Genomic DNA, 23718 nt, shown 5'->3' with positions numbered 1-23718 from the left:
CTTTGTGCTTTAGGCCCAAGTGACCTAGCGGCCAGCCTGCCTATTGGTCTCACTCCCAACATTACAGGTGTTTGACTCCACTCCACCCCGTGGAGAGACAGACCACAGGAGCCACCCACCGGGGGACCGCATGAGGTCATGCACACCCACAGAGTGCCCAGTCCCTGCCTGGCCTTGTGCCCATTTTCCCTTCCCCTAGGGTGGGGGTGGCAATGGAGGTAACTAGAAGACAGATCAAAAGGTTCTTGGTCTTGACACAGATGCAAGAGGGAGGCAGATAATAGACACCTCCCTTCCCCCTCACCCACATAGGCTCCAGTGGGTTCTCAGGGCAAGGCCTGGCGGCTCCCTCCTCTCTGACTTCAGGTAGAGGTGAGTGTGGAGGAAACTGAAAGAGGAAAGGTGAAGTGCTGTTTGGCTTGGACCTGGAGGGGGACAGAAGGCTCTCGGGGCAGGCAGGGTCGGTCTTTCGGCAAGAGGCGCGCTCTCTCTCCCTTCCCCTTCCATCGAGGGCTGGGTGTGAAGGTGAGAGCAACCAGAAAAGAAGGTGAAGAGGCCCTTGGCCTTGACACGGACGCGGGAGGAGGTCCCAGGCCGAGGCCGCCCCGCCCCCGCCCCCGCCGCCGCCCCGCCTCACCCGGCGCCGCCTCCCGTGTTCTAGGTTGACACCTCCTCAGCGCTGGCCGCCGGCAGCCTCTGCGGCAGCGCTAGTCGCCTCCTCCGAATCTGCTCCGCACAGGTAAGGTCAGGGCACCCGGCGCCTGAGCTGCCAAGGAAGGACTCGGGGGTGCTGCGTGAGACTGAGAGTTGAGGGGCAAGGAAACAAAATCGGATTTCCTCAGAGGGCCAGAGGAAGAGACTGAAGCACGCGAGCCCCAAATCCTTGGGCGGGGGGAGGTGGTCCCTGCCATGCCCACGACGGGTGAGCGCGTCTTTACCGACTGCCTGCACGGATCCGCAGATGTGCTGGGCACTTAGATGCCTGCGGCTATGCAGAGACGCAGTCCAGAGCGGTGACCCCAGATCCTGGTGGGGGCTGGATCCCAGGGCCCCGACATCCCTTTGCAATTTCCAGCCGGCTGCTAAAGACTCCCCTCCCGGGGCTTTAAAGAGAGGCTCCAGGCTCGCGATCCACGAACACACAAAAACCTTCCTTGCTGATGTTCTGAAGAAAAGCCCCGCCTCAGCCCTATGAATGGTAATAATAGGGGGAAGATTTATTCTTTCTTGGGTGTGTGTACAGGTGGAACAATCTGCACAAAAAGACCGTTTTTTCGGAAAATCTTTTCAGTTTGAAGTTTCAGCAAATCTATGTTTGATTTCCTTGCATTTGGGGAGATGATATGGAATTTAAGCTCCAGCTTTGGGGCTGTCTCTGAAGTCCTGGGTTGGGCTGACCTTTCCCGGGGTGAGGTTTTGATTTGGAGGAAGTAGAATGGGTTTTGTCTGAACCTGTGCTGGGTTCTTTAAACTTCTGAGGTCGGGGGCCGTGGACTTATTGACATCCTGTCTTCTCTCACCTGCAGCTGGGAGAAAAGATGTTCACTGTGCTGACCCGCCAACCATGTGAGCAAGCAGGTTAGTATCTCTCAGCAGGCAGCAAGCGTGGTTTTGCCAAATCGCAAGAGAATCCCAGGTTCGGCCCACAGTTTTTCATCCATATCCCCTGCAAATTATTGTTTAACTTTGTTGGTTTGAGACTCAGTATTCAACTGGGTTTCGCCACTGGCATTCCTCAAATAAAAGTAATGCTCTTCATCAAAGCCACACAAAACAAGGACTAACATGCATGTTTCACTTAAAAGGGTTTTCCGGTTTGTATAATCCATTAATTTGGCCCTTGTGGTTTCCCTTACCTAGCTCTATGTAAGGTTTGCTTTAGAATACTGTATTGTTGATTTTGTGATCAATTGTAAAGTACTTGGATCTTTCCTGTATTCCCATCCAAATGTTGCTGGCACAGTGCCTACAACACCGCCACCCCTCACCGTGGGTCAGTGTTGTTATGATTGATACTGCAGGCAGGAGTGTGGGATTTTCTCAAACTCGCAGGCACGAGCACGCGCGCGCACACACAGACACACACACACACACACACACACACATACACACACTTCTAAGCTTGCCCCGCCTGCCTCTAGAGTACTTTTTGGAGTTGCTCATGTGGAAGCCCAGAAGGCTCTGGCTTCTCCACGCTCAGGTAGGTACCTTGCAATTACCATGTTTGTCCAGCCCTAATGACAGCACAGCTCTAGGCTGCATTTCCTAAATGAATAAGACCTGGTCTCGTCCATTTTGCTTTGTAATAAGCTTTTCTGCTGGGACAAGGGTTTGCTTAAGGTAATCATAGCTTTTTACTTGAAAACTGCTGAAACACAGAAGACTTAGGAGGCCAGCCACGTAGCTGTGGTCAGGAAACTGCATACATATCACACACTCCTTCCCCATAGATAGACATTCTTTAGTCATGCCCCTAAACTGGGTATTCTTGTCTTCCAAAAGGGTATGATTTTAGGATAGTAAGGGCAATCTATGTGAACTTTTATTTTTGTAAAGGGAGATTGCACGTGAGGAGCTGTTTTCCTTTGATTTTTAGGTTTTCCCCCAAAACACTTTGAAATGTTAACACAGAGATTGTAACATCACTCATATAGACTAACCTGTTACATTCCTTCCAAAGGAAAAGTTTAACTTGGCAGATTAAATTTCTACCACATTTTATTAGGGGGAAAAAAATCCCTTAAACTTCTATAACTGACACTGACAAATGCATTCTTTGAAAGCTGATGCAAAAGTTCGCCTCTGTGGATTAACTGGTTCCTGGCTGGTTCTTGTACTTTTATCTGGAATCACAGAAAAGTGATATAGGACCTCTTCATATGCTCTGCAGGTCAACTCCATGGCAGTTGGCTCTCCTTTCCATTGCTATTACCCACAATTCTGTAATGAGTAACCTTGTGTCTAAGTCATTTTATACATGTGGAGCTAGTTCTGTGGGCTAAATTCCCAAAAGTTCGATTGTGAGTCAGATGGCATGCTTATTTGCAGTTTTGAGAAATATTGACAAACTGCCCTTCATTGATGCTGTACCAGTTTACACTTTGAATGACAAGGTAGGAGGATTAAGGTGTTAAGTGACCAACTTTGACACCAAGAAGTGTCTGTGACTGCAGCTGCACTGCAGGGGAATCAGTTGAGGTGGAAAGAGTTACCTGTTCTGAGCCACGAAGACCTACTGCGTGACTGCCCTCCTGTAGCAAATGTTGTGATGTGACTGAATTTGTGGGCTGAATCTAATTATATCCTGGACGCACAGACACGCCCTTTTTGTCTTCTGGGCAAACATCTTACAGAAATAATGAAAGGGTAAAGCATAGGTTATGATGATCTAGGAATAATTTTCTGGAATAAGACAGGATCCATCGAATTGCTGTTCAGTTGATCTTCCTATAATGATGAAAATGTTATATGGCTGCACTGTCCAATATAGTAGCCACTAGCCCACACGTGGTTATTGAACACTGGAAATGTGGCTAGTAAGATTGAGAGACTGCGTTTTTATTTTATTTTATTTTAATTAATTTACATTTAGATAGCCAATTGATTAGATATATATTGGAATTCGATGAATCTAGTGATCCTTCTATTAGTGTTCATCATATTTCAACCATTTGGGTGTCATTTATGCTTATGTCCCAGTGGTTCTACCAAGACTATTATTATTATTTTTTTAGAGACAAGGTCTCACTCTGTCGCCAGGCTGGAGTGTAGTGGTACAGCTCACTGCGGCCTTGAGCTCCTGGGCTCAAAGGATCCTCCAGCCTCAACCTCCTGAGTAGCTTGGACTACAGGTGTGCACCACAAGCGCAGTTGATATTTTTTCATGTTTTGTAGAGATGGGGTCTCACTATGTTGCTCAGGCTGGCGTCTAATGCCTGGCCTCAAGCATGTTCCCACCTCAGCCTGGATTACAGGCATGAGCCACTATACCCGGCCCAAGATTATTATTTAGTCAATATTTTCATTGAATGTCTTTTTATCTTTTTTAAAAATTAGATATAACTTCTATTCAGTGAAATGGATAGATCTTAAGTTGTGCCCCTAAGTTGGGTTTCTTGCCTTCTAAAAGTATGTTTTTAGAATAGTAAGGGCAATTTATAAGAATCTTTTTCTTAAGGGAAATTATACCTAAGACACTGCTTTGCTTTCATTTTCAAGTTTTCTCCAAAGGACTTTGAAAGGTTTGATGAGTTTTGACAAATACACACATCCATATACCCCACAATGCTATAATGTATAGCGCATTGCCGTTACCCCCAAGAAAGTACCCACATATTCCTTCCCAGTGAATCCCTGCCCCAACTTCCACCCCCTGGCAATCACTATTCTGATTCCTGTTACCTGCCTACTTTAGAACTTCAAATAAATGAAATCATCTCGGTATAGTATAGTGCTAATTTTTTATTTTGTTTATTTATTTATCTATTTATTTATTTATTTTTGAGGCAAGGTCTCATTCTGTCACCCAGGTTGGTGTGTAGTAGTGTGATCTCGACTCATTGCAACCTCTACCTACCAGCTTCAAGCAATTCTCCCACCTCCGTCTCCCGAGTAGCTGGGACTACAGGCGCACGCCACCACACCTGGCTAATTTTTGTATTTCTTGGTAGAGACAGGGTTTCACCATATTGGCCAGGCTGGTCTTGAACTCCTGACCTCAAGTGATCTGCCCATTTCGGCCTCCCAAAGTGCTGGGATTACAGGGGTGAGCCATCAGCCCAGCCTAATTTCTTTTTCTTTAACTGAGATTATTTTTAAATGAAATATTCTATCATCCGGTTTAATTTTTTAAAAATAGATTTTTTGAATCTCCATTAAAACAAATGTTAGCTGGGCATGGTAGCTCATGCCTGTAATCCCAGCACTTTAGGAGACCAAGACAGGCAGATCACTTGAGCCCAGGAGTTCGAGACCAGCCTGGCCAACATGGTGAAACCCCGTCTCTACTAAAAATACAAAAATTGACTGGCGTGGTAGCACGCACCTGTAATCTCAGCTATTCAGGAGGCAGAGGCAGGAGAATCGCTTGAACCTGGGAGGCAGAAGCCGCAGTGAGCCGAGATCACAGCACAGCAGTCTAAGCTGGGCGATAGAGTGAGACTCCATCAGAAAGAAAGAAAGAAAGAAAGAAAGAGAGAGAGAGAGGAAGGAAGGAAGGAAGGAAGGAAGGAAGGAAGGAAGGAAGGAAGGAAGGAAGGAAGGGAGGGAGGGAGGGAGGGAGGGAGGGAGGGAGGAAAAGAAAAAAGTAAAACGAATGTTATTGTAATTCATCTCAGGGATAACCACAATATCAGAAAACTAGACCATGCATACCTTCCCTGCAACACTGTTTCAGTACACAATTTGTGAGGAAGGGCAAATACGTACTGTTTGTCCTTCCCCCAAAACTGGGGAGAAGGGGAGCTTATTTGCTACTCCGTCTTAGAAGTGTGGGTCTCGCTAACACCAGAGAAAGTGGTTTATGCATGTGATTATGGGGCCAGTCCATCGATTCTACAAAGAATACCAGTGCCTGGTTTTTACCTTCCCCTCAAGTGCCTTCTGGGTCTTCTCGTTTTAGGCCTCAAGGCCCTCTACCGAACTCCGACCATTATTGCCTTGGTGGTCTTGCTTGTGAGTATTGTGGTGCTTGTGAGTATCACTGTCATCCAGATCCACAAACAAGAGGTCCTCCCTCCAGGACTGAAGGTAAGTGTGAAGGGACTGGCAACAAAGGGAAGAAATGAGCATAAAGGGGAAGAAATCGATTATTCCAAAACCATGAGTTAGAAGAGCAGAAAATCCTTTCCCCCCCATTTCTGGCTGCAGCCAGGAGAAGGCAGTGTAAGACTCAAGGGAGAAGGTCTGGACATGCTGGGTTTGTGATATTTGAGGCTACAAATTGAGGGTAGTGACACCATCTCCAAGGACTGTGTTGTCTTGCTTTGACTTCTGACTCCAAAGCTAAAATTTGTAACCAAGAGTTGCAGATGGCTATCAAAGATTCACCAGTTCAGCCAGGTGCAGTGGCTCATGCCTGTAGTCCTGGCACTTTGGGAGGCTGAGGCAGGTGGATCACTTGAGCCCAGGAGTTCAAGACCAACCTGGGCAATATAGAGAGACTCCATCTCTACCAAAAAAAAAAATTCCAAAAAAAGGAAAAAATAAGTCAAGACCAGGAGACCCAGGCACCTCTTCTGACCTAGGCTGAGTGAACAAAAAAAAATCAAGAACTTGAGAAGGTCTCCTTGAGCTCTATTTGTGCTGCTACTCTTCAGTCTAGAACATGTACTGTGATCCTTCCAACACTTCCTCAACAACTCCGCCCCCACCAAAAAAAATTACTCAGGACCTTGTGCTTAGTCCCAGAGGCCCCTCTTAGCTCTCAACAAGTCCATCCCCAAAGGATCTTTAGGCTCAGAATCATAATATATCCCCAAGCTTGGCTCTGAGGATGCCCTTGGAGACGGGAGTGATTCCATGAGAGGCTGACAAAGGAAAGGTGAAGCGAGTTGATGAGTCCTTCAATCATTTTAGGTAGGGGTCAGCAAACATTAAAGGGTTAAATAGTACATATTTTAGGCTTTGAGGTCCATTTATAGTCTCTGTTTTATAACTCTTCTTTGTTTTTTGATTCATTAAAATTGTACAAACCGGCCGGGCGCGGTGGCTCAGGCCTGTAATCCCAGCACTTTGGGAGGCCGAGATGGGCGGATCACGAGGCCAGGAGATGGAGACCATCCTGGCTAACATGGTGAAATCCCGTCTATACTAAAAAATACAAAAAACTAGCCGGGCGAGGTGGCGGGCGTCTGTAGTCCCAGCTACTCGAGAGGCTGAGGCAGGAGAATGGCGGGAACCCGGGAGGCGGAGCTTACAGTGAGCTGAGATCCGGCCACTGCACTCCAGCCTGGGCGACAGAGCGAGACTCCGTCTCAAAAAAAAAAAAAAAAAAAATTGTACAAACCCTTCTTAGTTGTGCCGTAGGGACCAGGTAATTCAGCCATGTTCTTTCAATCTCATTTAACCTTTACACTTGACCTCGCAAGTCTTTTCCATATCTTCCTGCTGTTAGTGACTATTCAAAGGTAATATTTGAAATACATAGACGTTTTTAAAAGAAAAGAAACTAATATTGTTTTGGACTCTAAGGATGGGTTTGAGCTAACATTCTAAGGTGGCTTTTCTAAAAGATTAGAGTAAAATCTCCATTAGATAATAGTATTTGGTTCCTTGATAAGATATTTTATTTAAGAATCTCAGCCCTCATTAATAACATGAATAAAAAAGAAAATAAAAAACAAAAAAACAAAAAACAGCCTCATGCAATCACCCAATAATGAGAAGAAAACAAATTACCCGATTGTCCAAAGATACTAGCTAAGGCCTAAAAGAAGCTGTTTTCCCAAGCTCCAGGCACTGCCTTCTATAAACTACTGTATATAAAATTGGGACTTTGGGAGGCCGAGGCAGGCGGATCATGAGGTCAGGAGATCGAGACCATCCTGGCTAACATGGTGAAACCCCGTCTCTACTAAAAATACAAAAAATTAGCCGGGCCCGGTGGTGGGCACCTGTAGTCCCAGTTAGTTACTCAGGAGGCTGAGGCAAGAGAATGGCATGAACCTGGGACGCGAAGCTTGCAGTGAGCCAAGATGGTGCCAGCCTAGGCACCAGAGGCGACAGCCTAGGCGACAGAGCGAGACTCCGTCTCAAAAAAAAAAAAAAAAAAAAAAAAATTGGGACTGCAAGTAAGAGTAATATGTTTTTTATTTTATTATTATTATTTTTTGAGACAGAGTCTTGCTCCGTCCCCTAGGCTGGAGAGCAGTGGCGTGATCTTGGCTCACCACAACCTCCACCTCCTCAGTTCAAGCAATTCTACTGCCTCAGCCTCCCAAGTAGCTAGGATCACAGGTGCCCGCCACCACACTCAGCTAATTTTTTTTGTTGTATTTTTAGTACAGACCATGTTAGTACATCACCGTGTTGGCCAAACTAGTCTTGAATGCCTGACCTCAGGTGATCCATCCACCTCGGCCTCCCAGAGTGCTGGGATTGCAGGCATGCGTCACCGCGCCCAGCTGCAACTAAGAGTAATATCTCTTTACACTTCGTATAGTGCTATTCAGTTAAGTGAGCACTTGTCCCTGATTATGTCACTTAGGTCTTATGCCAACCATAGAAGGTGGGCCGGGTTTGGTCAGTGAATGACAGGTCCTGACCTGAAACCTGGTCCCTTCTGTTCCCAAGGCCAGGGCTCTCTTCACTGCCTCCCACTTCTCCCTGACCCTGAGTTCTGAATGGAGATCCAAGTGGAGGGAAGGGATTGACCTCAGATAGGAGAACACTTCCTGCTTTGCACAGGAGTGAAGGTAGGGAGGCTGGATGCAGATGCAGGAAGGTTTGTTGAATTGAGGGCGAGGAGTTAAGCCTAATACCACCCTTAGACCCTGATAGCTGGGCTGCCTGCCCTGGGCCCCACATTTCAGAAAGACCAGCTCTAGCTGCACTTCAGGCTTATCTCTCTCTATGACCTAAAGGAATATGCTTACCCAGAGCCCATACTTCCCCTTCTAGAACACACTGTGGTGCCCAAGACTTCAGAATCTAGGGTCTTCGTGGACCTCCAGAAGGTGGATATCACCAGTGGTCTGAGGGGTGGCCAAGAGGCAGCTGCTTACAGGGAGTGTAAACAGAGCATAGCCGTGTGGTCTGAACTGTCCCCACACAGATGCATGGGCTCTTTATTCTGTAGATTTGCCAGGGGTGGGAAGAGAACAGGTTTGGGAAAGGGACAGGGCAGAAGCCTCTATTCATAAAATTTTGTCTCTAATCCTACAAATGTTAGAAATGGGCTGGTTAAGGCAGTTGCCAGCTGATGGCTTCTACTTGTTCTGGACAGTAACAGGCAAGCCCTCTGTTCTTGCTGGAGGGACATGGAGGAATCAGATGGAAGACTAGTAAAATGAGTAGAGAAAAATAGATCCCTGGGCAGTCTAGAGGGCACTGTTGAAGGAGAAAACCACACACGTTGAATGCTACTGTCTTAGGTTGGGCTCTCCAAATCAAAGACATACGTGCAAGTAGATCATCTGGGGATGATCCCGGGAAACACTGGTGTGGGACTAGGGAGCTGAGATGAGTCAGGCAGCCAAGAGAGGGCCTGTTATGCAGCAGGTCAGCACTGTGGGCAACTGGGACTCAGTCCTGCTTGGGACCCTGTGAGATGGTACAGAGACCTCAAAGTTGTCCCATATCAAGGGGCATACAGGCGTGTACCTCCCAGATATCCCACTCAAGGGCATATTTATCTACCAGCTTCCATCAGTCATTAGCTGAGAGGCTGCTCCCTGGATGTTAACTCTCTAGTCTTTCTGGCATATTTTGTGATCAGGTAGACTCGGGCCACTAGATAAAGCCTTCAGGCAGGTGGAAGATGGATAGCTGTACATCACAGTAGTAAGGTCTGAGGGGATGTGGGCAGAGAATTGCCAGTGACTACTCCATGTAAATAATATTGTTACTATCCCTGTATTGCAGATGAGAAAACAGGAAAAGAAAGGGCAAATAGCTTCCCATAGTTACACAGATTGAAAGCAGCAGAACTGGTGTAAAGGAAAGAAAAGAGAACAGACAACAGTGGTCTTAAACAAGGGTTTGGAGGAACCAGGAGACACACCCTCCACCAATTAGCAGGCAGTTCAAAAAGGGGATTTTAAATCTCTTCTGAATCTTGCTAATAGACCCTAGCCACCATTGCAAGGGGCAGGAAATTGTAAAACATGGGAAGATGAGTTCGAAAGGTCCATTCTGCTTAATTGGGTGGATTAAATGTGAGAAAAGACAGATGTTCTGGGCCAGTTGAACCAGAAACAGAATGACAGCTTTGGAAGAGAGTGTTCCACATGCAGTTTTTCTCAGGATATGGAGAGATCTGTCTTTGTTTGTTTTGAAGAGCATTGCAGGTGATGAAGTTGAGCAAATACGAGGGATTTTACATTATTTGTTATGTTTATTTGTTATGTTTATTTTTTTATACCATGAGCCCTGTTTTGCTTTTGTGTGCAGCTGACAGTTGGTTCTAAACGGCCAGGTCTACAACAGCCTATCTGGAGGGCTCTGAAATGTTACAGAGGATTCTCATGCAAGGTCATACCTGGCTATTAAATCTAACCTTGGCTTGCCTAACCTTGGCTTATGTGAGGTTATGGGCAGAACTATTAAAACGCAGTCAAGGGGCAAAAATGTCCAAGTCTCTTGTGTTACTGGTCTGACTTGCTCCACAAGCTTGAAGAGTAAACATGATGCCATCACTTGTAATTTTCACTCAGCCCCCACTCCCGCGCTTTATTATCGTGAAGTCCAACACCTTCCTCTTGAGGCTTCGCCCTCCCTACCCTTTAGAACTTTAGAGCTTCTCAGCCCAGTGATCGATACTATTGAACTGTCTCTTGCAGCCATGTGATGTCACTGCTGAAGATGGGTTCTGCACAGTTTTAAAGTTTTAAGGATGGGCTTTTCCACTGTGACTTGCTCAGCCCACATTAGTTCCCCACACTAGGTTCAAGATCATAAGCCATTTTAGTCTACACTCCCATGCTCAGCCATTACTCTCCAAAGCACAACCACTGGCCCAGTCTGTGTTTAAATCATTCCCTCATTGAGCCTTGCTCATCAGCGTGGATTTCTGGTGCCTTGTAGCCCACCCTGGTCTATTTCTTGGAGAGCAAGAGTTGAATACTTAGTTTCTTTTTTCTTTTCTTTTTTTTTTCAGAAAAACTCGGGCTGCTTATAAAAATGGGTCCTCTTTTCCAGCCAGATCTGCACACCCCTTAACTAAGAGTTTACTTTCAAGGGACTTTTTGTTTAAATAAAAAAGTCTGCAAAGCGCCTGATTACTGAACAGTCACACCATTAGACTTGGTTTCCTTGGAGCTCAGTGAAAACATCATGGCTCTGAGTACAAGTTTTAGAGTCCGTTAGACTCAGGCTTGATCCGAGGTCTGTGATCTTGGGCATTTATGTACTACTGTAAGCCTCAGTTTGCCCATGTGTCGAATGATATGATATGATATGATATGATATGATATGATATGACATGACATATATCTTATACAGGCAATAACACAAAGCACTTTCTGCAGTGCCTAGAATAAGTGCCGGACAAGATTTATTACTACTACTATTCTTATTATCATAGTAATAATGATAATAATAATAAACAAATCTAAGAAAGTTGACCTTATGACTCTGCTTTTGCTATTGCTTTAGACAGATCACCCAATCCTTAAGTGTTGGACCACGGAGACTGGCCCTTTCAGTTAACATTAATTGCATTCACTGTAGAGAGAGTAATTTAGCCAATTTCCTGATTCTATACATTTCTAAACTGAAAGACTGTTTCCTTTTAGTTAACCCACTGCTTCAGATCCACATTCAAGCCATGATTTTTTCTGACATTGCATTAGACAGTGGATTACTTATTACTTTTTATCCAAACATCAACTGGCTAGCTGAACTGAAATTGATTCCCATCCCCTCTCCCCCAAAAGAATCACACTGAGTTTCACTGTTTAGGCAAAAGAGCTCTGAAAACTGGTTAAAGACCATTTTTCCCACTTTCGAAAATGTGAGTGAATGATGGTAGGGCTAGAAGAGTGTGAGTCAGTAGAGGTGGGCCTACATCAGCAGGTGCCGGAGGGACAGTTGTTTCTCCAGTCTCACAGAGCAAAGTCTGGGTGCTGCAGATCCTGGTGAAAGCTGGGTCCCAGCTGGAGTTACAAATGATAATGGATACGCTTCTTCTCTGATCTTGGCCCAGCAGCCCTGAGCTTCACACACAGGGAAGACATGCACCCTTTTAGAAGGGTTGGAATAAAGATTTGAGGAAAGGAAGGTGATAGTTTTTCACTTATTCTCTCTCTCCTCTTGTTATATGGGTCAGCACCAGGCGTGGCAGGGCCAGTTGGAGTGGTGGTGATCAGGAGGGAGGAAAGAAAGCAGACCAAGAATATAGAGGCCCGGACCTCTTTAATTTAGTGCCTGGTTTCCTTCTTGCCTTCAGTTTCAACCTGTGCTTTAATCTCATTGTGAGTCGCTGCCTGTGACAGATTATGAACAATGCCACCCTTGTTCCCCATGAGGGATGTCAGGTCAGGATCCTGATCAACATTCATCATACTGAAGGGCTGAGATTAAGAGACTGTCCAAATTCGCATACCAGTGGACACAGATGTTCTATTTCAAAATAATGGAGAGGCTATGATTCAGGAGCTGGAGCAACTTTTTAAAAATTTGGTCCCATTTCAAACAAAACAAGCATTTGTAATACAGATAATAAAAAGTTGGAAACCTCCTAAATGTATAGGATCAGGAAATTGGTTAAATTACTCTGTATCTAACAGTGAATACAATGAATGTATGAAAATGGTGATATGAATCTGTTTCTACTGTCAGGAAGACATGTTCATGATATACTTTTAAGAAAAGAGCATTGCATGGTCTCTTTTAAGAAAAGAGTCAGCATTTTGGGAGGCCGAGGTGGGTGAATCACTTGAGCCCAGGAGTTCGAGACCAGGCTGGGAAACATGACTTAACCGTCTTTACAAAAAATACAAAAATTAGCCAGGTGTGATGGTGCACACCTGTAATCCCAGCCACTCGAGAAGCTGGGGCTGAGAATCGATTGAGCCTGAGAAGTTGAGGCTGCAGTGAGTCATGATGGCACCACTGCATATATACAATGATATGTGTATATATCCAGATACATATATACATATATCATTAGAAAAGATATAACAAGGGCTAACGCAATATCTGGATTTGAGGGATACTTTGTTTTCTTTTCTGTTTTTCTTGTTTTGTGATTTTATTTGTTTATTTTGTTTGACTGGCTTTTCTATATATGCTAATAGCCTGTATTTATGAGTAGCCACTAAGCATCAGGCATATAGTCTTCTATTTACTTCTGCAAATAAGTCCTCTAAAAATGAGGGAACCCAGAAAGGTCAGGCAACTGACCCAGGCCAGTATCATAAAATCAAGAATCTATCTGAGTCAGCCTGCCTCCAGACCCAGCTTCATCATCTTCTGTGGGACAGGCTAGGTTAACCCAAAGGTGGTGGAGTAGGGGACTTCAGGCCACCCTGAAGGCCTCTGGATGCCCTGGGATGACTGTGAGCACAAGCAGATACTCGGCTTAGGTATGCATTGCTAATTCCAAACTCTATAGGCTACAAATACATGCTCTTTCCTGGTCAGGTTTGGTCCAGAGCCTGGGCTGGGCCAAACCTGCAGGTGAAGCTTTCTAGTGCCTGCTCAAGTTGGGCAAATCGGTCCAGGACTGTCAGCCTACTCTTCTGCACACAGGCAGCCCCAGCACTGCCCAGCAACACCTGCCTGTTCATTTGTTGACATACACATTGCCAAAGTGGGATCAATATGTTAATATTATTTTATTTTGCTTTTTTTCTCCTTAATTATGAATACTTTAATTCTGAGCACTGATGCAGGTATTAACATGCCTCAGCCGGGCACAGTGGCTCACATCTGTAATCCCAGCACTTTGGGAGGCCAAGGCGGGTGGATCACCTGAGGTCGGGAGTTTGAGACCAGCCTGCCCAACATGGTGAAACCCCATCTCTACTAAAAATGCAAAAATTAGCCAGGGATGGTGGCAGGCACCTGTAATCCCAGCTACTTGGGAGGCTGAGGCAGGAGAATCTCTTGAACCTGGGAGGCAGAGGTTGCAGTGAGCTGAGATCGTGCCATTGCACTCCAGCCTGGGTGACGAGAGTGAAATTCCATCTCAAAAAAAGAAAAAAAGAAATGCCTCTACCATGTGAAAAACTTCCTATAGCTTCTTCCTACGCTTTCATTTTGGTTGTTTATTTTTAGACTGATAAACCTAGAAGTTTGGAAATATAGGGCATCCAGGTGACTATTCATTTTCCTTCTGAGATGAAGATGGCTTTTGTACCTCCCCCCAGAGGTCTGAATGAGGAAGAACCAGGCAACCCGATTGTATACAAGATCTATGAAGTACAATTCTCAACCTTGGCTGAGTGTTGGACTCACCTGGGACTTTTAAAACCTGTTGATGCCTGAGTCCACTCTCAGAGATTCTGATTTAATTGGTATGGGGTGTAGCCTTGGCACTGGGGGATTTTTTAAGCTCTCCAGGTGATTCTAATGTATGGCAAAGTGATAATTATTTCCTGGAACCTGCCCTACCTGTCTTCATCCTCTTCCTCCACAATCCAAGGAGACAAAATTGGTTTGGAGGAAATAGTTTTTCTTATTGATCAGTCCTTCCCTAAGTGAAGCAGTGCGGATTAAGGTACTCAGGGTTTTCAGTGGCCCACCGAGAAAGCAGTGATCAGAGGAGTCCCGCCCATTTCTGACTCTCCCTTTCCCTTTTTATTCAGTATGGTATTGTGCTGGATGCCGGGTCTTCTAGAACCACAGTCTACGTGTATCAATGGCCAGCTGAGAAAGAGAATAATACCGGAGTGGTCAGTCAAACCTTCAAATGTAGTGTGAAAGGTAAGGACTGAAGTGTGTCTGGGAGTTGCAATGGGAAGCAAGGTGAAGTTCTAAGTGTCTTGGAGGCCTGGAGAGGTCCTTAGATGTTGCTGGGAGGCAGGGAATGAGCACTGGACTGGGAGTCGGGAAATAGGAGATCTTGTGCTAGTGCTGCTACTCATCAGTGGAATAAACTTGCTCTAGTCACTTCCCTTCTCTGGGCCTCAGTTTTTTAATCTGTATACATGGGAAGGGGTGGCGTCAAGAACTGTGAATGGTCTGAGATTTTACCCTGCCATATTTTCATGGATGCTGGAAGACACAAGACTCCTGGTTCAGAAACAAAGGATAATTTGTTACTCACAGGAGTAGCCCAGAGTATCAGCATTTTCTTACACTGGTACTGATTCCCAATTTGCCCAGGATGATGGAAAGAGGGACAGAGAGTATGCACTCATGCAATAGGTTCTGTCATAGGAAAGGAAGTCTGGGATTTTAGAGAAGCATTTATAATGGGCAGTGAGCATGTCTGCCTTTTGCTGTGGAGGGAAACACAAGGAACACATGGAAAGCTGTCTTCCAACAGTGATAAGGAGTAGTCATGTGTACTGACGGGGAGGCAGAGAGAGAATGACAATATGTAAACAAATGGACATGGCTCTGTTCCAGTAAAGCTTTATTTATGGACACTGAAATTTTGAGTTTCATGTAATTCTCACATCATGAAATGTAATTCTTCTTGTAAATTTTTTCCCAACATTAAAAAATGTAAAAACTCTCTTAGCTCACAGGCTGTACAAAAAAAAAGGTGGTATACTGGATTTGGCCCATGGGGTGCCGGCCCCTGAAACGGAGTATTTGCAGCAATGATAATAAATGATCCTCCATGCAGCTCCCTGCCTTTTCCACAGCATATTCTGAGTTTTATATTAACTGTTTCCTTGTTCTTTATAGTTTCGTCTTATGTATATAGTGTTTCTGTTTTTTAAAACAAAATCAAACATGTATTCATATAAATGGAATCAACATATTTTATGCTGTATTTGCTTTGTTCACTAACAACATTGGATTTTTAAGATTCATCTGTGTTGATATGAGTAACTATCTTGCTCATTTTTTTTTTTTTTTGAGACAGAGTCTCCCTCTGTTGCCCAGGCTGGAGCGCAGTGGCGCAGTCTTGGCTCACTGCAATCTCTGCCTCCTGAGTTCAAGCGATTCTCCTGCCTCAGCCTCCCAAGTAGCCAGGATTACAGGTGCCTGCCACCACACCTGGCTAATTTTTGTATTTTTAGTAGAGATGGGGCTTCACCATGTTGGCCAGGCTGGCCTCGAACTCCTGACCTCAAGTGATCCACCTGCCTTGGCCTCCCAAAGCGCTGGGATTACAGGCATGAGCCACTGCACCCAGCCTCATTTTTCCTTGTTGATAGGCATTTGTATTTTCTTGGTTACTAATAAAACTTAATATCTTTCCATATATTTATAGCAATTTCTGTTTTCTGTGAAATGCATGTTCATGTCTTTTGTTCATTTTTCTATTGAATTATTGAATTTTTCTTACTAATTCATTGAAATTCTTTATAAATATTCTAAATATGAATTATTTGCCATTATTATTATCATATTATTACTAATATCTTCTCACAGTTTGTAGTTTGTCTCTTTAGTTTGTGATGTCTCTTGATGAATAGAGGTTCTTGATCCTTATGTAAAAACAACCATCAATATTCCCTTTTGTGGCTTGCTTTTTTGTATGTTTTATTTAAGAAATCCTTTCCTATCTTGAGGTCTTACAGACATTTTTCTATGCAAAGTGTTATAATTTTGCCTTTTACAATTAAGTAATTAGTCGAAGTAATGGAGCCAAGTTAGGGAGTGTGTATAATTAGTCCAAGTAATCGAGCCTAGTTAGGGAGTGTGTATATGTGTAAGTCTTTTTCAAAGCAACTAATCTTCCTCATTCGAGCATTAGGATTTTTGAGTTGGCCTGTAGCCTCCCAACCAGGGTGTTCTGAATGTGCCCAGTGTATCCTTGAGCCCACAGGACAACAAGTTAGAGACTCCAGACCTGTCCTCCCAGCCCAGCAACCTCCTTTGTTTCCCTTAGTGAGCTGCCAAAACATTGTAAGTTCATGGGGATCATGGCATTGAAAAACTTGGGGAGCAGAGTTAGTCTTTCTCACTGGGAGACCAAGAGTCTTCTTTGGATAATCAGAGTGAATTCTGATCATCCGCCCTCCGAGGAGGGCAGCCAGGAGCTTGCCTACCCTGATGCACAGGTGTTCCAGGTTAGGCTCTCCAGAAGCAGATGTAGAGACAGATTATGGAATGCAAGGTGGTTATTAGAGATGCACCATTATAGCAGAAAGCAGGCAGAGAGAAGGATTGGACCAAAAAGAAGTCAAACTTCAACTCAGGCCTGATGAAGCTTCAACTGATCTGTTATGCTGCACCGGGTTGAAATGATGTGAAGTGGCTTGGCTGTAATGCCCCTGTTGCTGCCACTCATTGGATGTTTGCCACCCTGGAAAGAGCAAGATCTTGAGCAAGGCAGCTCTCTGCAGCTCAGGCAGACCCTGAAGAAGCTGACAGCTGGAACAATAAGTCTATTTGAAGGGGTATTTGCACGGCATGTTTTTGGGTTCACCACAGAGGGGACTTGGATATTTTCCCTTCTTTTTTTTTCTTTTTGAGATAGGGTCTCACTCTGTCTTCCAGGCTGGAGTGCAGTGGCACAATCATGGCTCGCTGCAGCCTACACTTCCTGGGTTCAAGCAGTCCTCCTATCTCAGCCTCCTGAGTAGCTGGGACTACAGACAATGCCACCACATCTGGCTAATTTTATTTTTTGTAGAGATGGGGTCTTACTATGTTGCCCAGGCTGGTCTTGAATTTCTGGGCTCAAGTCATCCTCCTGCCTCAGCCTCCCAAAGTGCTGAGATTACAGGTGTGAGCCACTGCACCCAGCAGATATTTTCTGAGTGTTGCTTGCACTGTTATCCACAAGACACAGGCAGCTGTAGCCCTGCTGTGACCTCAACCAGCAATTCTCTATCTGCTCGGGTAACTCCTGAGCCATTTCCTCACCTTCAACCATGAAATAGGACAGCAGGCTGCTCCTTTCAAAGAGACTACGTGCTCTGAGTAAAGAGAAGAGAGTGTAAGATCGAGATTAAGACTTCACCTCATCCCTACTGTGTGAACCTTGGGAACTTATCTAACCTCTCTGAGTCTTGACTTCCTCATCTCTAAAGTAAAAAACGTAATAGTAGTTATACCTACCCCATAGGAGTGATTGAAGATTAAATGACATAATATATGTAAAAGAAATGCCTGGCATACAGTAAGTGCTCAATGAGCATTAGCTGTTATTCATGGGGCACCACAATCCAATCCAGAGCTCCTGGTGGATCCTCTTGCCACTTGTTACTCTGTCCCACAGTTACAAGATCTCTGTTTTTAGACCCAGGAGGGCAATTCAATCAAGTTAGTCCTGACAGCCTTACAACTGTGGGGAAAAATAAGACTTATGTGGGGAGGTGTTACAGCAGTCCCTCAGGGGAAGGATTCCTTGGCCCACCCTGGATGGCATATGTGATTTGAGGAGGCACAGAGTCATGGAGACCACAGCACATCCATAAATGATCTTCCCTTCTTTGATCACAGTAGCCTCAGGGATCCATATATACTCTGAATGAACAGAAGACCACAAACTAAAGCTTAAATTACAGAGTTGAAGTTCAGCAAGTGTCATCCCCTCAAAGACTTGTGGCTTCTCCAAGGGTAATTTGGGTTTCTGGTTCCTCTGTTGCAAACTTCCCAGGACTCCCCTGTCTTGGCCAAACAGAAGGGGGTGATGAATGCTTGCTTACCCAGCAGGGATTCCCAGATGCCTAGGCCCTCAGAAATTTCTTTCTAGTAGGTATCAACCCCCAGTTGCTACTGTTTTCCATGAGTTCATTGCCTTTGCTGGCGGTTTCTGTGCTGGTGTCTGTGCCTCTGGCTGCTTGTAGCGAAGCCACCCCCTGGAGGTGCTGGGTTCTCTGCATGTGTCTCATCTCATCTGCAGTACTCATGCCTGCTGCTGCCTTTCCCCACAAGGGACATTCACAATGTCTTTCCTTTAAACCAGTAACTAAAAATTACTTAAGCTCCAGTAGAGCCTAAACTTAACTATCTCCTACATTAAAATCCCTCAAAGAGTTGCATCAGAAACCAGGTCACCACAGCATTAAAAAACATCCTTTGCCGCTGGGCGCAGTGGCTCATGCCTGTAATCCCAGCACTTTGGGAGGCTGACGTGGGTGGATCCCCTGAGGTCAGGAGTTTGAGACCAGCCTGGCCAACATGATGAAACTCTATCTCTACTAAAAATACAAAAATTAGCCAGGCGTGGTGGTGGGCACCTGTAATCCCAGCTACTCGGGAGGCTGAAGCAGGAGAATTGCTTGAACCCAGAAGGCAGAGGTTGCAGTGAGTGGAAATCACGCCACTGCACCGCAGCCTGGGTGACAGAGCAAGACTCCATTTCAAAAAAAAAAAAAAAATGCTTTGCCAATAGTTGGCCGGAGCTCAAGCTGAGGCACGTGTCTTTGGCTTCTGTTTCCCCTCAAGTAAGTTTTGTGCCATCTGTTTAACCCTCTCTCCCCATATTGAAATAGCAATTTCCGTGCTCCTCTCATGGGACCAAGTATCCAAGTCCAAGTATCCTAGGAGCCTGTGAATCCTATCTCCTTTTCCCTCTGGGAGGCTTAATAGACCTTATGCAAACAGGCTCTCTGGTGACATACGCCCAAGGTTTCACCATTCTATCTTGCCTCTCACCAGCCGCTATCCAGAGACCAGCTGTTGCAGATTGTATTTTGTTTAGCCCAGATTGGACTAGCCAATCTCCTTACTATAGAGATGTATGGTGGTTTGAAAGTCTCATTGATTGATTGATTTAATAAATATGTATTAGGTGCCTGCTGTTTGATACGAACTGTTCTTGGCACCAGGAATTCAGAAATAAACAATATATACAAAATCTGTGGTTATGTGTTATGAGACTTGCATTCCAATGAAGAAGATAGACAAAAAAAGGGGGGGGCATATAACGAGAGTCAGGGAGACATGATGTGAAGAGAAATAAGGCAGGGTGGGAAATAGAAAGTGATCATGCTGTTTTGAACAGGACTGTCAGGGAAGTATGAAGAATATGACAGCTAAGCAGAGACAAAAGTGAGATGAGACAGTGAGCCATGTAAATGTCTGGGGGAAGAACATGCTGAGCAGAGGCGTGGTAAGGGAAAAGGCCAAGCGTGGAAGCTGCTCAGCATTTTCTAGGAAAAGCCAAGGGGCCAGTGTGGCTGGAAGAAAGATGAGAAATGAGACTGAAGCTATAGCCAAGGCCAGCTCCTTGGAGGGCCTTGAGGTGTCATAAGGGTTTGACTGTGACTCAGATGAAGTTTCTTCAAAGTATATTGGGAAGCCATTAGAAGATTCTAACCAGGGAACTAATATGATATGACTTCTGTTTTTAACGGATCGCTCAGTTGATATAGAACACGTAGTCAGGGGCTAAGATGGGAAGCGAGGACACCAGTTAAGTGCTGTTACATCAGTATAGGTGAGAGATTAGGTGATGGTCAATTTGTCCTTGACTAGTGCTTCTCAACACAAGGTGAATTTGTCTCCCAGGAAACATTTTGCAATGTCTGGAGATCTTTTTGATTGTCATGACTAGGTCTGTGGTGCTGCTAGCATCTAGTGCATAGAGGACATTTCTCATCTTTCTTCCAGCCACACTGGCCCCTTGGCTTTTCCTAGAAAATGCTGAGCAGCTTCCACGCTTGGCCTTTTCCCTTGCCATTCTACAATGTTCTAAGCATTGTACAATGCACAGAACAGCCTCCACAACAAAGAATTATCTACCCCAAAATGTCAGTAGCACCAAGGTTGAGAAACCTTGGTTTACAAGGTTCTGGGGAAGGGAGTGAGAAGTGCTTAGATTTGCAAGGTATTTCGAAGGTAGGACCAACATGATTTTATGATGGACTTGATGTGAGGCATCTGAGTTGATAATGCATGAGCAAGAGTTTGGATATGAGCAACTGTGTGCATCACAACACCATTTACTGAGATTGGGGAACACTGGAAGTGGAGCATACTGGGGGCAGGGCAAGACTTAAAGAGTTTGGTTTTGGGCATATTAAGTTGGAGATGGCTATAAATCATGTGAGTCAGGGGACAGCAAACTTTTTTTCTGTAAAGAGCTAGACGATAAATATTTTAGACTTGTGAGCCAAATGGTCTCTGTCATAACTGCTCAACTCTGCCCCTTTAGCATGAAAACAGCCATAGACAATGTGTAGATGAATTAGCATGTTTGTATTTCAAAAAAAAAAAAAAAAACTTTACTTATGGACACTGACATTTTAATTTCTTATAATTTTCACATCATGAAATGCTGTTCTTCATTTGATTTTTTTCCAACTACTTGAAAATGTAAAAATTATTCTTCACTGCAATCCATACAAAAACAGGTATTGAGTCAAATACCTTGCTCACTCCTGATCTATATAGTGAGTGTGGCTGTCAGATAGGCAAGTCAGGAGTTCAGGGGATGGGGAGGTTGAAGAAATAAAGCTGCGGGTCATCAGAATACAGATGATATCCAGCCCCAGCTCATCTAGGGAGTGAGTAGATACTAAAGAAAAGAGATCTGAGGACTTAGCCTTACACACTCCAGTACTGAGAGGCTGGGGAGAGGAGGAGGATCCAGCAAATGAACTTAGGAGGAATGGCAGCCAGTAAGGGGAGAAGAAGTTCAGAACCCAAATCCAAGGTATTTGAAGAAAGAGGAAGTGCACAATTAGGTAAAAAGTGATGGGGAGCTTATAACCTAAGAAGTTAGACAGACATGATATGCCCTCAGTGTGGTGATGTACAGTAGGAAAAACCTAGCACACCTAGGAAGTGCTCTTGCCAAAAAAATCAAACCTGAATCTGATCACATTTCTAGAAATTAACTCCCAGTTTATAAAAAACACAGGAGATAAAGGAACATGTTCAATGACACCTCATGGATCCAATCAGCAAAATCCAAAATGAGAGAGCTACTCCATTAAAATTATTTCTTTAATAAATAAATGGCAAGAAAAAAGGGGGTCATGAAGACTGTTAAAGAATAAAGAATCTTAAAAAACATCCAAATGCATGTACAAGGTATGGACTTTGGTTTCTTCATCACACTATAAAGAAAAAGTTAGTTATTCTGGGAAATTTGAACACTGACATGTCTTTAATAATATTAAGAACGTTTTTAGGAGTGATTTTTTTCTTAGGTATCATGGTTATACTTTTCAGAGTCCTTCCCTCTTCAAAACATATACTAACGTGTTTGCAGATGAATTAATATAATGCCTGGGATTTTCTTTACAATAATTCATAGAGATGGAAAAAAGAATGCATATAGATGAAAATAAGGTGGGCTGTGTATTGATTAACTGTTGAAGCTGAATGATCAGTGTATGGGGATTCATTTTACTAGTTTCACAGAAAAGAATTATGAGGAACGTGAACACTTACCTGTGATGTTCAGCACAGTTTTGTTGTTTTTATTGGCATTGTGGAAAGAAAACCCTGTTAAATAACCTGTCACATAAGAATATGCCTGAGAGCTTAATCTGACATTTTATTTACTGAGAGAGTTGTGTCTTTTTAAAAATAACTTTCTAATTACAAAATAATATATTTTCATTGTGTGAAAATCAGAAAACATAGGTAAATAAAATGGAACCAGGCACAATGGTGTGCACCTATATTCCCAGCTACTCAGGAGGCTGAGGCAGAAGGATCACTTGAGCCTAGAAGTTTGAGACCAGCCTGGGCAACATAGCAAGACCTCATCTTCATCTAAAAGTAGAAAAGGAAGTAAGATCATCCATAATCCTTCACACCAGAGGGGAAAATATTTCTTTTTTTAGGATTAATATATTTTTGTATTAAAAATTATTCAGACAGGCTGGGTGCAATTGCTCACTCCTATAATCCCAGCACTTCAGGAGGCCAAGCAGATCAACTGAAGTCAGGAGCTTGAGACCAGCCTGGCCAACATGGTGAAACCCCGTCTCTCCTAAAAATACAAAATTAGCGGGGTCTGTTGGTGCATACCTGTAGTCCCAGCTACTTGGGAGGCTGAGGCAGGAGAATCACTTGAACCTGGGAGGCGGAGGTTGCAGTGAGCCAAGATCATGCCATTGCACTCTAGCCTGGGCGACAAGAGCAAAAAACTCTGCCTCAAAAAAAAAAAAAAAAAAAAAATATATATATATATACACACACACACACACACACACATATATAAACATATATATTTATTTAATTGTTGTTATTAGCGTTTCTTACAGCTACTTCAGTTCTGAACTCCTGAGATCAAGCCACCAAGCTCATCAAGCCCATGGCTTATGGTGCTGTCATTTGTCTGTTGTAGGAGGTCATTCCCCCAGGAGGGAAGATTACATTAGAGGCTCTGTCCTTGGCCAAGGTTGGGAAAGCCTGTCCTTGCTTCTCTGGCACTGTCGATGAAATCCACATGTCCGTGCATCTTAATGGACACATCCAAGTAAAACTTGTAATTAGAGAGCTCAGGGTTTTTTTTTTATTTGTTTGTGGCAGTTAGAAGATGGGTGGGAAAGGTTAAGAAAGGGCAGTTGAAGGAGGCAGTGGCTCTACCAATTCCAAAGTTTCCAGAGGGACCATATTCCCTCCATCTTCCTTGTCTGTACTATACTTAGTCTTCCTTAAAGTAGGACGTATTTAAACTCAGAGCCTGGACTGGGAGAACAAATTAAGTTACGTTCATGCAACGGCATGCAATGCAACTGTAAAAAGAAATGAAGAATATTTATATACTGCTATGGAGTGGCTACTAGGAAGTATTGTTGAATTTTTTTAAAAAAGTGGAGAAAGGTACATATAGTAAATTACCATTTATCTAGAAGTTGGGGTGATTAAAAATATATGTACTTGCTTATTTTAAACAAACACTGGTTAAACTTTTTTTAAAAAAGAAACTACTTACAGGAAGAGGAGACAAGGAGAGAATCTAGATGTCTCTGAATATACCTAGTTTTGTAGATCTGATTTTAGAACTAGCTATGTAATTATTTT

At 44.0% G+C, this 23718-nt stretch overlaps 1 protein-coding gene across 3 annotated transcripts in view; it reads left to right on the top strand.

Moving 5' to 3' along the window:
* Positions 1–647: 647 nt before the first annotated feature.
* Positions 648–23718, top strand: part of ENTPD3 (ectonucleoside triphosphate diphosphohydrolase 3) — a 40787-nt gene continuing 17716 nt past the window's right edge. The window contains exons 1-5 of one of the 3 annotated variants that reach the window (XM_073010321.1): positions 660–739; positions 1076–1198; positions 1527–1578; positions 5621–5748; positions 14469–14586. In XM_073010321.1, coding sequence (XP_072866422.1) covers positions 1196–1198; positions 1527–1578; positions 5621–5748; positions 14469–14586 — 301 coding nt within the window. In that variant the 5' untranslated portion in view covers positions 660–739; positions 1076–1195. Of the gene's footprint in view, positions 740–1075; positions 1199–1526; positions 1579–5620; positions 5749–14468; positions 14587–23718 lie in introns of those variants that run through there. The other 2 variants (XM_007983737.3, XM_007983736.3) reach the window with 2 other exon arrangements.

Source organism: Chlorocebus sabaeus, chromosome 22, assembly GCF_047675955.1.
Source record: "Chlorocebus sabaeus isolate Y175 chromosome 22, mChlSab1.0.hap1, whole genome shotgun sequence".
NCBI classification, from domain to species: Eukaryota; Metazoa; Chordata; class Mammalia; order Primates; family Cercopithecidae; genus Chlorocebus; species Chlorocebus sabaeus.
The sequence above is the reverse complement of the archived record's forward strand: the minus strand, read 5'-3'. Positions and strand labels throughout refer to the sequence as shown.